At 41.7% G+C, this 13611-nt stretch overlaps 1 protein-coding gene across 1 annotated transcript; it reads right to left on the minus strand.

Moving 5' to 3' along the window:
* Positions 1–3427: 3427 nt before the first annotated feature.
* LOC119300044 lies at positions 3428–7818 on the minus strand. Its single transcript, XM_037577127.1, has 11 exons — positions 7692–7818; positions 7475–7576; positions 7248–7381; positions 6892–7167; positions 6711–6720; positions 5400–5483; positions 5175–5299; positions 4961–5089; positions 4609–4878; positions 4342–4475; positions 3428–3766 (listed from the first exon to the last, which is right to left on the minus strand). The coding sequence occupies exons 1-11, from the start codon at positions 7816–7818 to the stop codon at positions 3565–3567; spliced, it is 1593 nt and encodes a 530-aa protein (XP_037433024.1). The 3' UTR covers positions 3428–3564.
* Between the last annotated feature and the right edge of the window lie 5793 nt (positions 7819–13611).

Below are 13611 nucleotides of genomic sequence, written 5' to 3' on the forward strand. Positions count from 1 at the left end.
TTCCATTGACGGGTCATGTCAACCTCACCACGCATTGACGTCTCCACTGTACTCCTGTCGCCCATGTTTCCGGGATAACGATACCCGGGACCCACGCAACGAAGCCGGCCGGCACCCAATCAATAAGCCCGGCCCGTCTCCCCCCTCCGCCGGATCGCCATGCCAACGAGCCAAGTGCAGACCATGTGTCCATGTGGCGACCTGCACCATGCATGATTGACATGGGTCACGCCCGATAGGTTAGCACACGTACGGCGCAACCATTGCCGAGCAGTAGTATCTGTTTCTGCTTGGAAACGGATCCTCCCCCGTGGGCAGGGCAGGGTAGGGATGCATGCTACGTACCTCTCTCTGCTGTGGCGTGGTGTACGCGCTAGGGGCTGCATGAGCATGGTGTTTTTTTACACCTGTAAAACAGCACTACGATGTTTACTTCTCATTTTTAACCCTATTCTTTAGATTAATCCCATCACCGAACAAGCACTACTGCCGCTAGAACGAGCAATCGAGGCACCGCTATCTCTGTTCCTTAATCAGAGTCAACCTGACCTTATCGATGGCAACCACATGCTGGTGGTGATATTCTAGAGATTGTTCTTTCGGTTGTTCGGAATTTTGGTTTGGAAAACACGGTTAGTAATATTCCGGGAATTGGTATATATAAAGGCTAGTGATTGTCTCAGCACAAACTAAACTTAAGAAAACATGTATTGGTAAACTGCCTCTTTGGACCAAAAAAACAGAAAAATAGGGATTCCTATGAAGTATGATCCGTGGTGGAATGTGGTATAAGCACACTTTTGTTCATCCGACATACGTTAGTTCTCAATTTGAGCTTACAGTTAAGATTTCTACGAAGTTGTAGGCATAATAATACATGTCAAAGAAATTTAGCAGCTCGAGTGCTATGACTAAAGGGCACTTATAGAAAAATCTTGGAAACTACAATCCTTCAAATTTTGTATTAAAACCCAACGATACAAATATATCCCATATGGTGTGTTGATTTCATCAGTTTGAAATATGAAATCCTCAAGTTCATGGACAACAAGCAAAGGGACGCACACTACTCGTTATCGGGCATGAAATGCGCGACTACAGCTTTATAAATCTCTAGTGTTATTATTATTATTATTATTATTATTATTATTATTATTATTATTATTATTATTATTATTATTATTATTATTATTATTATTATTATTATTATTATTATTATTATTATTTTTGCGGAACTCTAGTGTTATTATTATGCAAGTAATCTCTTCAATGCAATACTGAAATCTACAGTAAAGCCGAAATCACTAGTTAAGGGGAACACCTTGCAAAGGTCACTCCCACCTTCTCAAACTCTGACGAGTGGCGAACTACATGTGAGCACTTGTCGCAACTTGAGAGTTTTCTCCCTTTTTTTGTAGATTTACTTTTCTAAATGCTTCATCTCTCAAACAGTGCGTCCAAATCCCGAAAAGGTTTCATCGTTGGATTTCTCACGTCGAGATGTTTGAAATTTGATCACATGTTGACAGGTTTTAACAAACTTAAAAAAAATCCCAAAACTGGAAGCATGTTTTTTTTGCTTTTCGAGAAGCGCATATTTGTGCCTTCAGGACATCCAAATATGTGCTTCTCGTGGAAGCACAAAAAAATCACGCAAAATAAAATTCAATTTTTTTCCTTCCCGGGAAACACAACTGTGCTTCTCGCGGCGATAAAAATTGCGCCATCAAAAATCATATTTTTTTTTTCTCTTTTCAAGAAGCACAACTTTTCGCAGAAGCAAATTTGTGACTCCACGAGAAGCAAATTTGTGCTTCTCGTGAAGCAAAAAAATATTCATGAAAAAAAATCATGAGTTTTTCCCTTTTCCGAGAAGAAGAACCGTGCTCCTCGCAGAAGAAAAATATGTGCCACTTTTCTCTTGGAAGCAAAAAAAGATTCACACAAAAAATAAAATTCATGATTTTCTCTCTTTTCCCAGAAGCACGCTATGCTTCTCTCTAAAGCAATTATGTGCCTCCACAAAAAGCAAATATGTGCTTCTCGTAGAAGCACAATTTTTTTTCCCACAACTTATTTTTTTCCCGAACTTTCATTCACCAATTTTCCCCTTCCAAAACCTAGGAAAAGCAAGGTGTAAACCGAAAAATCTATCTAAAACCCGAAAACGCCTATAGAAAACAAATCTAGAGGGAGCGCCCAACATGACATGTAGCGACGACTGGATGCACCACTTGGCTAGCTATTAGCCCACAAAAATGACCCTTGCGGGGGGCTCCTATTCGGCGCGCTCGGCGCCGGTTAGCACATTGGCCCTCGGACACTCCTTGCTCATGGGCCAGCGCTCTTTTGGTTTTTTGTTCACTCAGTTAACATTGTTGATCCGGTCGACCGTGGACCAGTCAACTTGGTTGACCGGTTTACTTTTTTTTAAAGCTTCACATGATTGAGAAAAAGTTCAAAATATTGATTTATCTTCCAAATTTTAAAAAAACTTCAAAAAAGTTCACGAATCTTGAAATTTTTAAAAAACTTTATGAATTCAAAAATTTGTTCATGGTTTCAAAAAATCTCACAATTTTAAAATAATTTGTAACATTCAAAATCTTTTCAAAAAATAACTAAAAAAGTTCATGAAAAATGAAAAACTGAACAAAAAAAGTTTGTGAAAACCACGTAGTAGTGTAAACCGCATGGTTCTGAAAAAAAAACTGGCGAAAAGTTACCCAAAACCGGAGACAACAGTCCCATTCACGTATACGGACAGCTTACATCGGCCGGCCCATTCATGTCGATGTGAGCGCCGGTTTGTAGTGTTGCCTGTATGCGCCAAGTAGGATTCCGCTGCACAACGACCATTGCTTGCTGTTGTATATCCCATTTGTCGCACAAACTAAAAAATAGTATCATGTGTTTCTGAAATTTATTCTTATTGTTCATAATATTTGTTCCAGCGTAGGTGTAGAATGTTCATGTTTGTTGACTAATATGAAGTGCAATTTTGTATGATTTTGGCAAATAATATTGCTCTTTATGTGAAATTATTAACCATATTTGTTCTTAGTTCTAACACAAGGAAAATACACACCGGAGCTCGACGACGCGGGCTGCCTTGGGCTGGCCGAGGTGTGCAGAGGCAGCGTTAGAGCACAGGGCCAAACATGGCAGGACGTATTTGTGTTGAACCACGGTGTCATCATCCTGGAAGATTTTTCTTTTATACTCCCTCCATACCAAAATTCTTGTCTTAGATTTGTCTAAATACGAATGTATCAAGTCACGTTTTGTTGTCCTAGGCAACGCACAAACAGTTAGCTAGGTACACACTCAAGAGCTCACTAAGAACAGAGTAACATTACAACGACTAAGAACAAGAGATTGTCCTACAGCCCTAGTACTTACTCTGTCCCAAAATAAGTGTCTCAGCTTTAGTACAACACTTTTTTGGGACGGAGGGAGTAGCTTCTAAACAGCGCAGGCGCATAAAAAGGTCACTTCGTTCTTGAGTGTTAGCCAACCCAAGCAGCTGCATCGAACACGGAGATTGATATACAGTGAGAGATGTCACCACTTCTTGGTCATGGGAACCCAGCACTCCTCTACAAGGTTTCTATATCTCGTTCCCCCTATGTATCCGTATCTGAACTCCTCGCCAGGTGGGATTTCAATGTTCGGCTCATCCCTGGGTGCATCCGTAATCCAATCATCAGGATAGCTCCAAGATGGATCGTCAAGATCACGCCAACATGGCATCGGCACAGGCCACCTGCAGCAGTTCAATGTAAATATCACCCCCCCTTCCAAATTACTCCCTCCCTACACTAATGTAAGACGTTTTTGCAGTTCAAATTGAACTACAAAACGTCTTATATACTGTAAAAACCTCTATATTAGTGCACAGAAGTAGTACAAGACAGTTTGGATATTTTTTAAGATGGACTACGTACTGGCTGAAATGAGTGAACAATACACACTAAAACGCGTCTATATACATCCAATTCTGAAAAAAGTTGAAACATTTTATAACTAGGTACGGAGGGAGTACTACTTTATATCCCAAACTATTCACTGTAACTAATTTGATAGGAGTGTGCGTCTCAGGATGCCTTACCTGTTTAACCGAACTCTGTCATCCCCATCCATTTTCCAGAAAGAGGAACCACTGTCCTTGGCAACCTCACCAGCATCACTGTCGTCAAACACACCAACAAATACATTTATTTATATCACTCAACATTATGCCTGGCTGAACTCGCTTCAGCAGGCTTCTCAATCAAATGTTCATCTCAACAACATATCGGATAAACACTCGAATACCCCAAAAAGGAAATTTTGAAATACCTCTTTTCCTTAAAATATGCCAGGATGTTGCCAATCTCATTCCATAGCAGGAATGGGGTGCCTATTTTCTCTGAATAGAAGTTCATGCCGATAATTTCTCCACGCATATTAAAAAGGGGTCCTCCAATCCCGGCCTGGTAAGGTGACATAAACATATTCTCAGTTTTAATCCAAACAGACATCATGGTAATCAACTAGTAATCTTGATGCGACGATTAGCTTCCACCATGTAAAAAGTAGGCAACAAACAGCAACAGCCGTCCCGACCTTACTGATTTTACATGTGGAGCGTAAAATGAACTTGCAATCAAGCCTGCCTGACCAGGAAACCAGACGCCCACTTGTGGCCATTATCGTGCCTGATCTGAAGCAACGCCCTGCAGCTGCTACACGGGAAATACCAATACAATCAAGCTGAATCTTTGCTGGTCGGATAACACGGCAATCCTCGACACTGACTAGAGCGACATTGTAATGTAGACTGTAATGCTCTATGTTCCCTTTTCGGACAAGTTTGTTTGGAAGCAATACTTTAATCTGCAAATTATACAGTGAGACTTCAGAAGTTTTCTACGATCTCTAAAGAACAGAAATCAATCATAGAGCGAGGAGCGCAAACCGTCAAGTTTTCAACAATCTTGCTTTCATCACAACGATCTCTAACCAGGCTTGCAGATGTCAGAATGGTTGTTGAGCCATTCCATCGAATAAAAAAACCCGTGCATGCAGAAAACATTTTTTCACCCGCCGTTGCCATGATTTTGATTATTAACAGGCAGTAAACAGATACAAATATATACCGGTAAATGCCACATTGGTGTAAAATTACCATTGAAGGAAGCAAGTGCGACAACAATGCGACTTATGTCAGAAGCATTTTTCCCAAGTTCCCTCCAGACACCTTCACCCCATACGTCGCCAAAGGTGTCTTCAAAAGTATTAACCAAAACCAAGCCATCTGGTGTTATATACAAGGTGGCATAGTTGTTAGTGGCACAGCAGAACTGTAAAGAGGCGTGATGCACAAAAAGTCGGCAAATCTAGAAACACTGACTCACCATCCAGCATAGTTACTGGTAGCTTGGGGTAACCCATCTTGTCTACATCCCCAAACAGACTATGCTCGATACCAGTTTTATAAACTGGCGCAATAAGGACAAGGTCAGGTGATTATAACACTGAGATATACCAGTACAAAATACAAGTAAATGCACATAAAATTCTATGCATAGTGATCAGCACATAAAATTAACTAATTAGCTTATGATGACAAACTGAGCAACATTTCAGGTTACAAGTCAGAACGGTATAGCATACCCAAGAACAGTGTCTGAAAAGGTTGACTGATTAGCACTAACGCCATGGAAGTACATGTAAAAAAGGCCAAACTAGTTGTGATGGTTATTGAGTAGAAATGCAATAGTTGAACTTGCACTACTTATGAAGACCGTACAAATTGATGCTTAAAAAAAGAACTACTACAAGATATGACATCCCCCAAGCTTCATCTTAAATCAGGGGAGTGCCAGACCCTGAAACTCGCTGAAGTCACTCCAGGGAGGCACCGACATCTTGCGAGCACAAGGGTTCGAGCCTGAGCAGGTGGCGGCTTCCTTGACATGAGAGTGCGAGACAACGAAGTAAGCAATAGCTCCCTCCTTTCCAAATTAGTTGACTTGGATTTACCTATATACGGATGTATCTAACACTAAAACGTGTCTACAACTCTACATATATCCATATCTAGACAAATCTGAGTCAACTAATTCAGGACAGAGGGAATACAACAATTTGCATAATACCACAAGTTTAGCTGTCTCAAAGAGTGGCTGTGTGCTTACCATCTTGATAGCGATTGAACATCTCATGTGTGGGTCCTTCTCCATGCCTGCCCAAGAAAATCAATGTGACTGCTAATCCAGCAGCAAAATGGATCAAACATGTGCATTAATATGCAACATGCTGCCAAAGAACTAAATGGTAGAGTCGTATGCATGCAACAGGATAAACTAAAGAGGACACCACGTTGTGTGCATATACATATTTCACAAAAACATAGAGCTTTGAGCAAATGCCAAAGAATAATCAGAATAGGGAAACGTCATAATTCCTTCTAGCGAGCACATTTCCTTTCAATTCAACAGATGAACAAGAAATGTGACTAGTCTTGTATTGCAGGGCAACTGTGCTACATGCCCATGGACAGAAATATCTTTCTGACGGTGGAAAACCTTTACCTGTTCTCTAGGGGAGTCTTAAAGTTATACACCAGATAGACCATTACACCCCATGGTAGAAAAAAAGCTCTTTCCATAACCAGAAAAGGTTCATGCCGATAAAGTTCCCATCCAAAGAAAAAAGTGGCCCACCTTCCCAATCCTAACACAAATAACAGGTGACAGACAACAAGGGTTACATTTGAACAAAATGAAGTGAAATTGAACAAGAATTAAATAGGAAAAGAATCATTTTTTATTGCCTCCAAGGTACAGTTTAGCGCATAGAACAACAGAAACAGATTAAAATGCGCATATCATAGTGCAAGTGTACCTTCGTTATTTTAGCCACAGACAACACAGGATCTTCATTATATTTAGGCCAACTTACGTCGCCAGCCAGTATCACACTTTTTGCCATTAATTCACCGGAGGTGCCACGCCCTAGAACTACCACCTTACCATAAGGCAGAATCCCCTCAGCATGCTCAATAAGTCCAACATTAACATCAAGGAAGGTCTTGACCTTGACAACAGAAAAGTGTTCATCTACATCATCGCTGTCTAAGAAACCCTGGTAAACCTCACTGCCTACATGGCGCACCTCAATCTACAATGATAGGACAAGCACACAATGATCACAATCATCTTAAGCAAACATGTTATTAAGGGATGATTGGCAGCACAAACCTTTACGTTGTCATGCTTCTTTTCGATTCTAGCACTGTTGAAAACTAGGGCCAATTTTGGTGAAGTCACAAACTTTGTAACATATAATTCACGCTCTATAGCTATGCCTGAGCATGCGAATAACAGTGTGTCCCCTACAGAATGTAATATAAATCCTTTGTAAGTGGTGATGTTTGTTGGGAAAACATTTCTACAGATTTCTTGGAAATAAAGAAGTGTGTAATCACCACTGCACACAGCAAGTGAGGCAACACTTTTCGACATATTTGATTTAACTTCATCACTGAGCTCAGCCAAGACATCTTGATTCGAGTCCCCATGTAAGTTGCCTAGTTAAAGAAGAATCATACAGCAGAAATGTGAGTGGTCTATTCTCAAAAAAAAAGTGAGTGCTCAAACAAAGGAGTGAAAAACGCATGCTGAAAAGAAGATGAACCAGCAGACCTGAGATCTGGATTGTCTCTTCTATTCCTTCGTGAGATTCTTTTGAGATCATCGTTGCCCGCTTAGCTCTTCTGTTCCCATGTGAGCTTCTTGTGAGATCCTCACCACCTCTCTTATTTTTCCGCATCTTCCCTAGGACTGAAGCAGAAATTTTTCTTTAAAAAAGGGGCAAAAAGGCAGGGCCAAAAAGCAACATTGTAAAACTCTCACAGAACAAGTAATCAAAGAGACACTAGTACCAGCTTCATAAGTTAATTTCTTAGCTCAACACTACAGCATGGAGGGCAAACCTGAAATAGCTGCCAACCGTCGCACTTGATCTATCCAAGTATATGTATCAACTAGCCTATTCCTGCTTCGTGACTATTGAAATTGGAAACATGCTCCATGAAAACCATACATGGGTCGTATCTTGGAGCAAAAGTAAATTACCTCAAAATCAAACCTGACAAGAACGAGAAAAAAAATAACTATAATTTTGCAGGTTGCATCACTCCCTGTACATCTATTACCTCCAATGGACCATATGGAATAGTAACTTTCCCTCTATTACCTACCTAGACTAGGCTGGAGCTGGACACACAAAACCACCATATAATTAAGCAATCAAGCAGCTGTTCAAATGTACTCGTCACAATGGAGTACAAGATTTCCTTTTGTCAACAAACACCCTCACACCGTCCTCACCGAAACAAAAGTGGGATTTCGAAGTTCCTCTCTGCCGGCACAAAACTATCTTTCCGATCTAGCAGAGCTTAAGGTGCCTGGCGGTCGCACTACAGGGAGGAGAGGATAAGGAGGGCGTGGAGTCTTAGAAGGCCAGGGGTGGCGCACTGGCGGTGGCGGGGCACGCACCCGTAGAGCAGTACGTATCGCCCTGCCGACTGCCGTGGCTCGCCAAGAGAAGGGACAACAGAAAGAGATAAGAAGAGGGCAGGAGGGTAGAGTACTAGAAGTGGAGCTCGGGAGCCGGAACGCAGATCACAGCGCCGCCGGCGGCCCCAGGGCGCGAGGGCTACGTTGGAATTGATCTCCAGTTGAACGAACAAAACCCCGTCGTACGTGGACGTGCTCCCTGGGAGTTATTTTACATCCGACGGCTGTGTTGTTTAGCACCCCCACGTCTCTTTTCCAGCGAAAGAAAAAACGTTAAAAAGTCGTATTCTCTTTCTGTTCTCCCTCCGTAATACTCCACTAATCTGGCAATACTCACGCTCCACTATTCTGGAGGGAAAAAGGAGGCTAATCTCATTTTTTGCCGCCAACGTGCAGAACAAAGAGGTTAGGGCGCCAAACCTCTTTGACTTGTGTTAATCCAGACGGAAACACACAAATTCCTGCTTATCCATATAGGAAACATGCAAATCTCACCACCATATTAGATCACCCACATCAATCAGGAACAAGATCCTTGGCAGAAGCACATCAAGCAAGTTCAATCTCCGGCAGAAGAAGAAAATTTGCAATCTGGAGGCCAAAGTGCATCAACCAGGCAGAAGCAGCGCAATCTAGCGGCAGAAGGAAAGGGTCATCTTGTGCCCCTTCAAGCATCGATCCTCGGATCCATGAGGACGGTGATGAATCTCATGGGCCAAAAGTATAGTCTTCATGATCTCTTTTCGTTCTTCTTTTCCTTGTAGAATTTATTGGTTAATTTTCCCTGTTGAAAAAGATCGAGAATGCCTTCATGATTGTAGAACATTTAATTCTCCTGATGATTTTTTAAAATGCCTGGTACATGAAGTAATAACTGGACATGTCAAAATAGATACTTAATACATGAGGCAATTCGCGATAAGTATTTCATTCAGTAATTCTAGATGCTTAAAAAGCAATCCTTTGTACTAGAACAAATTATAGCTTGTCTTGGAGGCGCTTATTAGTGTTTGTAAGCTGCTCAGAGCTGCAAGGATCATCTTTTAGTTGCAAGTCATGGCTGAAGAAAGGAAAGCCACAATCCATAGTGTCCATTTCATTATTATACTCAGTTATTAATACTCCACTCACTCTCAGCATGTTGTAATAGAACAGCAGCTTGTGCATATTAGTCTACATTGTTCGATAATACTCTTATGACGTGGGTAATATTTTTTTAACCCTTGTTTCATAAATCAAGTAAAATCACGCATGGTAAGCACAATACAACACATGTGAAATTGTGCATTAACAAAATTGAATACTAATTCATACAGGATGCACAAGAAAATATTGCAACCAATTGTATTGACAACAGTTCACCAAAGATTGACATGACATTTTTATCTGAAGAGGAGGCATACTCCTTTTATAACAAGTATGCAAAAGGTATTGGTTTTACCATCCAAAGAGGGAGTCACCATAAAGTGAAGAATACTACTGTAATACAACAACAACGGACATTTACATGCTCCCGTCAAGGTATGGGTTGCTTGTATTTTGTTTTGGTTATACTACGTATTACTTTTGGATTCACTAAGATAATTACTTTATTTGACAGGATTCCGAGTTGAAGATAGCAGAGAGGATTCTTTCAGTTACAGTAGGCCTGAAACACGATGTGGTTGTCAAGCTCATATGAAGATAAGTCTAAAAAAGGGATGGGAGCACAGGACGGGAGCACGCAAGCCCCGTCCGCCCTACGTACCTTGGTCTCGGCACACGTGGCTAGGGGCCAACCAACTCAATTTGTTTTTGGGGTCCGTCGATTTGTTCCAATGGAAAAAAGGGGAGATCTCTTTCATCTACCTCCTGGAAAAAAACTGTTCATCGTCTTCGTCCCCACTACCTTGATCTGAACCATCCACAAGGCCACAACCGCCAAATGAACAGCTTGACTTCGCTACCCGCGGCTGGCAGCGCTCCCGCGACCGCCTCGCCGCCCTGCCCTCCCCTCGACCGTTTTCGGGTTTTATTTTGTTATTTTACCGGCTTTTCGCTTTTTGATTGGTTTCCCTAGGTTTAGGTAGAAAAATTGTTTTATTAACTTGGGGAAAGCCACACTTTCTCTGCGAGCGAGAGGCACAACTGTGCTTCCCAAAAGGGGAAACGCTTAGTCTACACATGTGCTTTCAGGAAGGGAAAAGCATAGTTGTACTTCCTCGAGAAGCATAGTTTGTCCTTTTACAAGAAATACATATTTGCTTTCACGAGAAGCATAACGTGTGCTTTTGTGGGAAGCACAGCTTGTGCTTCTCTAAATACAATTATGCTTTCACTGAAGGAAAAAAACACAGTGATGCTTCTTCGAAAAGGAAAGCACAGCCTGTCTTCCATGCTTCCTGAAAATAAAAATAAAGCATAGTCTATGCTTCTAGAAAAGAGAAAAGCATAATTGTCCTTCCTAAAAAGGTGAAAATTACAATTGTGCTTCTGGGTTTCGTTTTTTGGGGTTTTGGTTTTTCTCATGTTTTTGGTTTGGTTTCTTGTTGATTTTCTTTTTTAGGTTTTTTAATATATTTTTACAAGTTTCTGACTTTTTTTATTCCTGGTTTTTTTGTGGAAAAAGTTCGTCAAAACCTATTAACATAAGGACTAGTTTCAAAGATCACGATGCGACAAATCCAACAGTGCAATGTAAATGATTTGTGTTTTGGATGCACAGTTTAAAAGATAAAAATGTTTAAAAATGAATTTGCAAAAAAAGAGGAAAACTTTAATATTGCGACAAGTGGGCATACATGCAATGTGCCACTTGTCAACACCAGAGAAGGTGGAAAGTTACATTTGCAAAGGGTAATCCTTAACTGGTGATCTTCGAGAAAGCGAGCAAATGCATACCCCCCCCCCTCCCCCATGTGCTTTGGGTTGGCCCATTGGCGGGCTGGACGCCTTTGTTCTTCTCCTTTAAAAAAACATTTGGGATCTCAAAAATTATTTTGAATTTTATTTAAATCATGAATTTGCAAAAAATCTAAATTCAAAAAATGTTATCAAATTTGAAAATTGTTTCTGAATTAAAAAATAATAATTATGAATATAAAACTGATTCCTAAATTTCAAAAAATGTTCATGATTTTATAAAACTATCGCATTTAAAAAATGTTCAAAATGTTCCTGGATTTCCAAAAACAATCATTAATTTAAAGAAAACACGTATTTAAAAAATATTCACAAATTTCAAAATTGTTCCAAGATTCACAAAATGTTCATGAGTTTGAAAATTGCTGCCATATTACGAAAATATTCCAAAATTCATTAAATATTCAAAAAATTGAAAATTTTGAAAAACTTTCACATATTTCAAACAATGTTCACTAATTTAAGTAAATAAAAGAAGAAGAAAAGAAAACCAAAAGAAAGCAAATGGAAAAATATGGTTCGACGATAGAGAACCTTTCCAAAACTGTTGGAAGAAAGTCTGACTAAAGCACTGTACGACCTCCGGCCCTAGTGTTGTCGGGCTAAGCATTGTACGACCCCCGGCTAGTTGAGCCTGTGTTGAGGCGGCATCTTGAGGCGTGTCCTATGAGGATTGCATGAAGAGAGACTTCTTTCAATCCCTGCTAGGACGTTCCTGCCCGAGCAGATCGTCCATATCCTCATCAGCATGCTGATAGTCCGAGTCGTCATATGGCTGACTCATCATATCTAAGTCATCGTCATAGGCGCCTGTATTGAGGAACCGAAGAGGGTCCTCCTCCATCTCATCATCCATTCTTTGTTCTACAGGGGCAATTACATCAGCCACTATTGGACCCCCTTCATCACGTCGTCTGTCGCTCTCACCCGGCACTACAAGCACTGGTAATTGCATAGGCGGGGTGGTGGTGTCCATACCTGCTTGTTGATGTGTGGTTATTGGTGTGCTCTCGGCCTGCTCCAGACGAAGAAGATTTTTCGGCCATAGCAGCACCCAACCCTTGCAGCTTCCAATCTGCGGCGGGGTCTTGTCGTCCTCTCTCCCTAGCCGTACTGGAGGAGGCAAATCCTCATGCCCCGATTTCACACTCGACAAGGTAACCCTGAAGTGCCCATCGGGCATCGGCTGGCCGTGGAACGTGAGTTCCAAGGGCTTTGTTATCACCCCCTTTCTCACGTCCACCTTCTGGCCTTTGATCAAGTAGAGTATAGTGCACGGGGTTTCGTCGGCCTGCAAACACATGTCTGCGGCGTAAAACATCTGAAAGGCAACGAAAATGAAATATTCTAGATATATGTTGGTGCGACATGTAATTACCGTGAGGGCATCGAGCTTAGCCAAAGACGAAGGCCCGCCTAGCGCGCCAGAGACTGAGGACGGCCTGCTATGAGCGAGTGCGGGCGCGGGAGCGGTCCCGGTTGTGCGAGCAGGTGATGGTGCGGTGGTGTTGTTCACCGAGTTGCGCCCGACGAAACTGGGCATGGGGAAATCATCTACCGTCTTGTCTAGATTTTCCTTCGTCCAGTTGATGATAGCCGGGATCAAGTTAGTAGCGAAATCATTTCTGCGGACATGTACAGCTGCATCGACTGCCTGCTGTAGCAACTCATTTTTCTCCTCGGTTGCTTTTTTCGCGTCCTCAACTCTTTTTTCTCGAAGGCAAGCTTCATCTTCTCGTGGATGTCCGCCTGACTAAACTTCTTTTTCTGCTTCTTGGCCTCGGGCCCTCGTTGTGAAATACCTTCCACGTGGCGCTATCTCCGGTGTCGTGCACACGTCCATATTGCGGCAGCTGGCCCAAAGGGAGTCCCTTAAGTTCGTTCATGGCCCGGTTGAGAGGGGTGTCCCACTTGGGCCTCATCGACGAAGTAGGGCTTTCGGCTGCTAGCTGGTGTTGCTTCTCCTGCAGAAGGAACGTGAACCGTTTACGAATGTGTAGTCTACTTGATCAGAAGCTAAATGTAAGGTGGTAAAAGAATAATTACTAGTATTCTAATCAATTTCCTCGTGATCAGGTCCGTGTAAAAAACCTTCTTTTTTGTCCCACTTGTAGCGGGCCCTGATTAAGTCACGCTCCAAGGG

Source organism: Triticum dicoccoides, chromosome 5A (assembly GCF_002162155.2).
Source record: "Triticum dicoccoides isolate Atlit2015 ecotype Zavitan chromosome 5A, WEW_v2.0, whole genome shotgun sequence".
NCBI classification, from domain to species: domain Eukaryota; kingdom Viridiplantae; phylum Streptophyta; class Magnoliopsida; order Poales; family Poaceae; genus Triticum; species Triticum dicoccoides.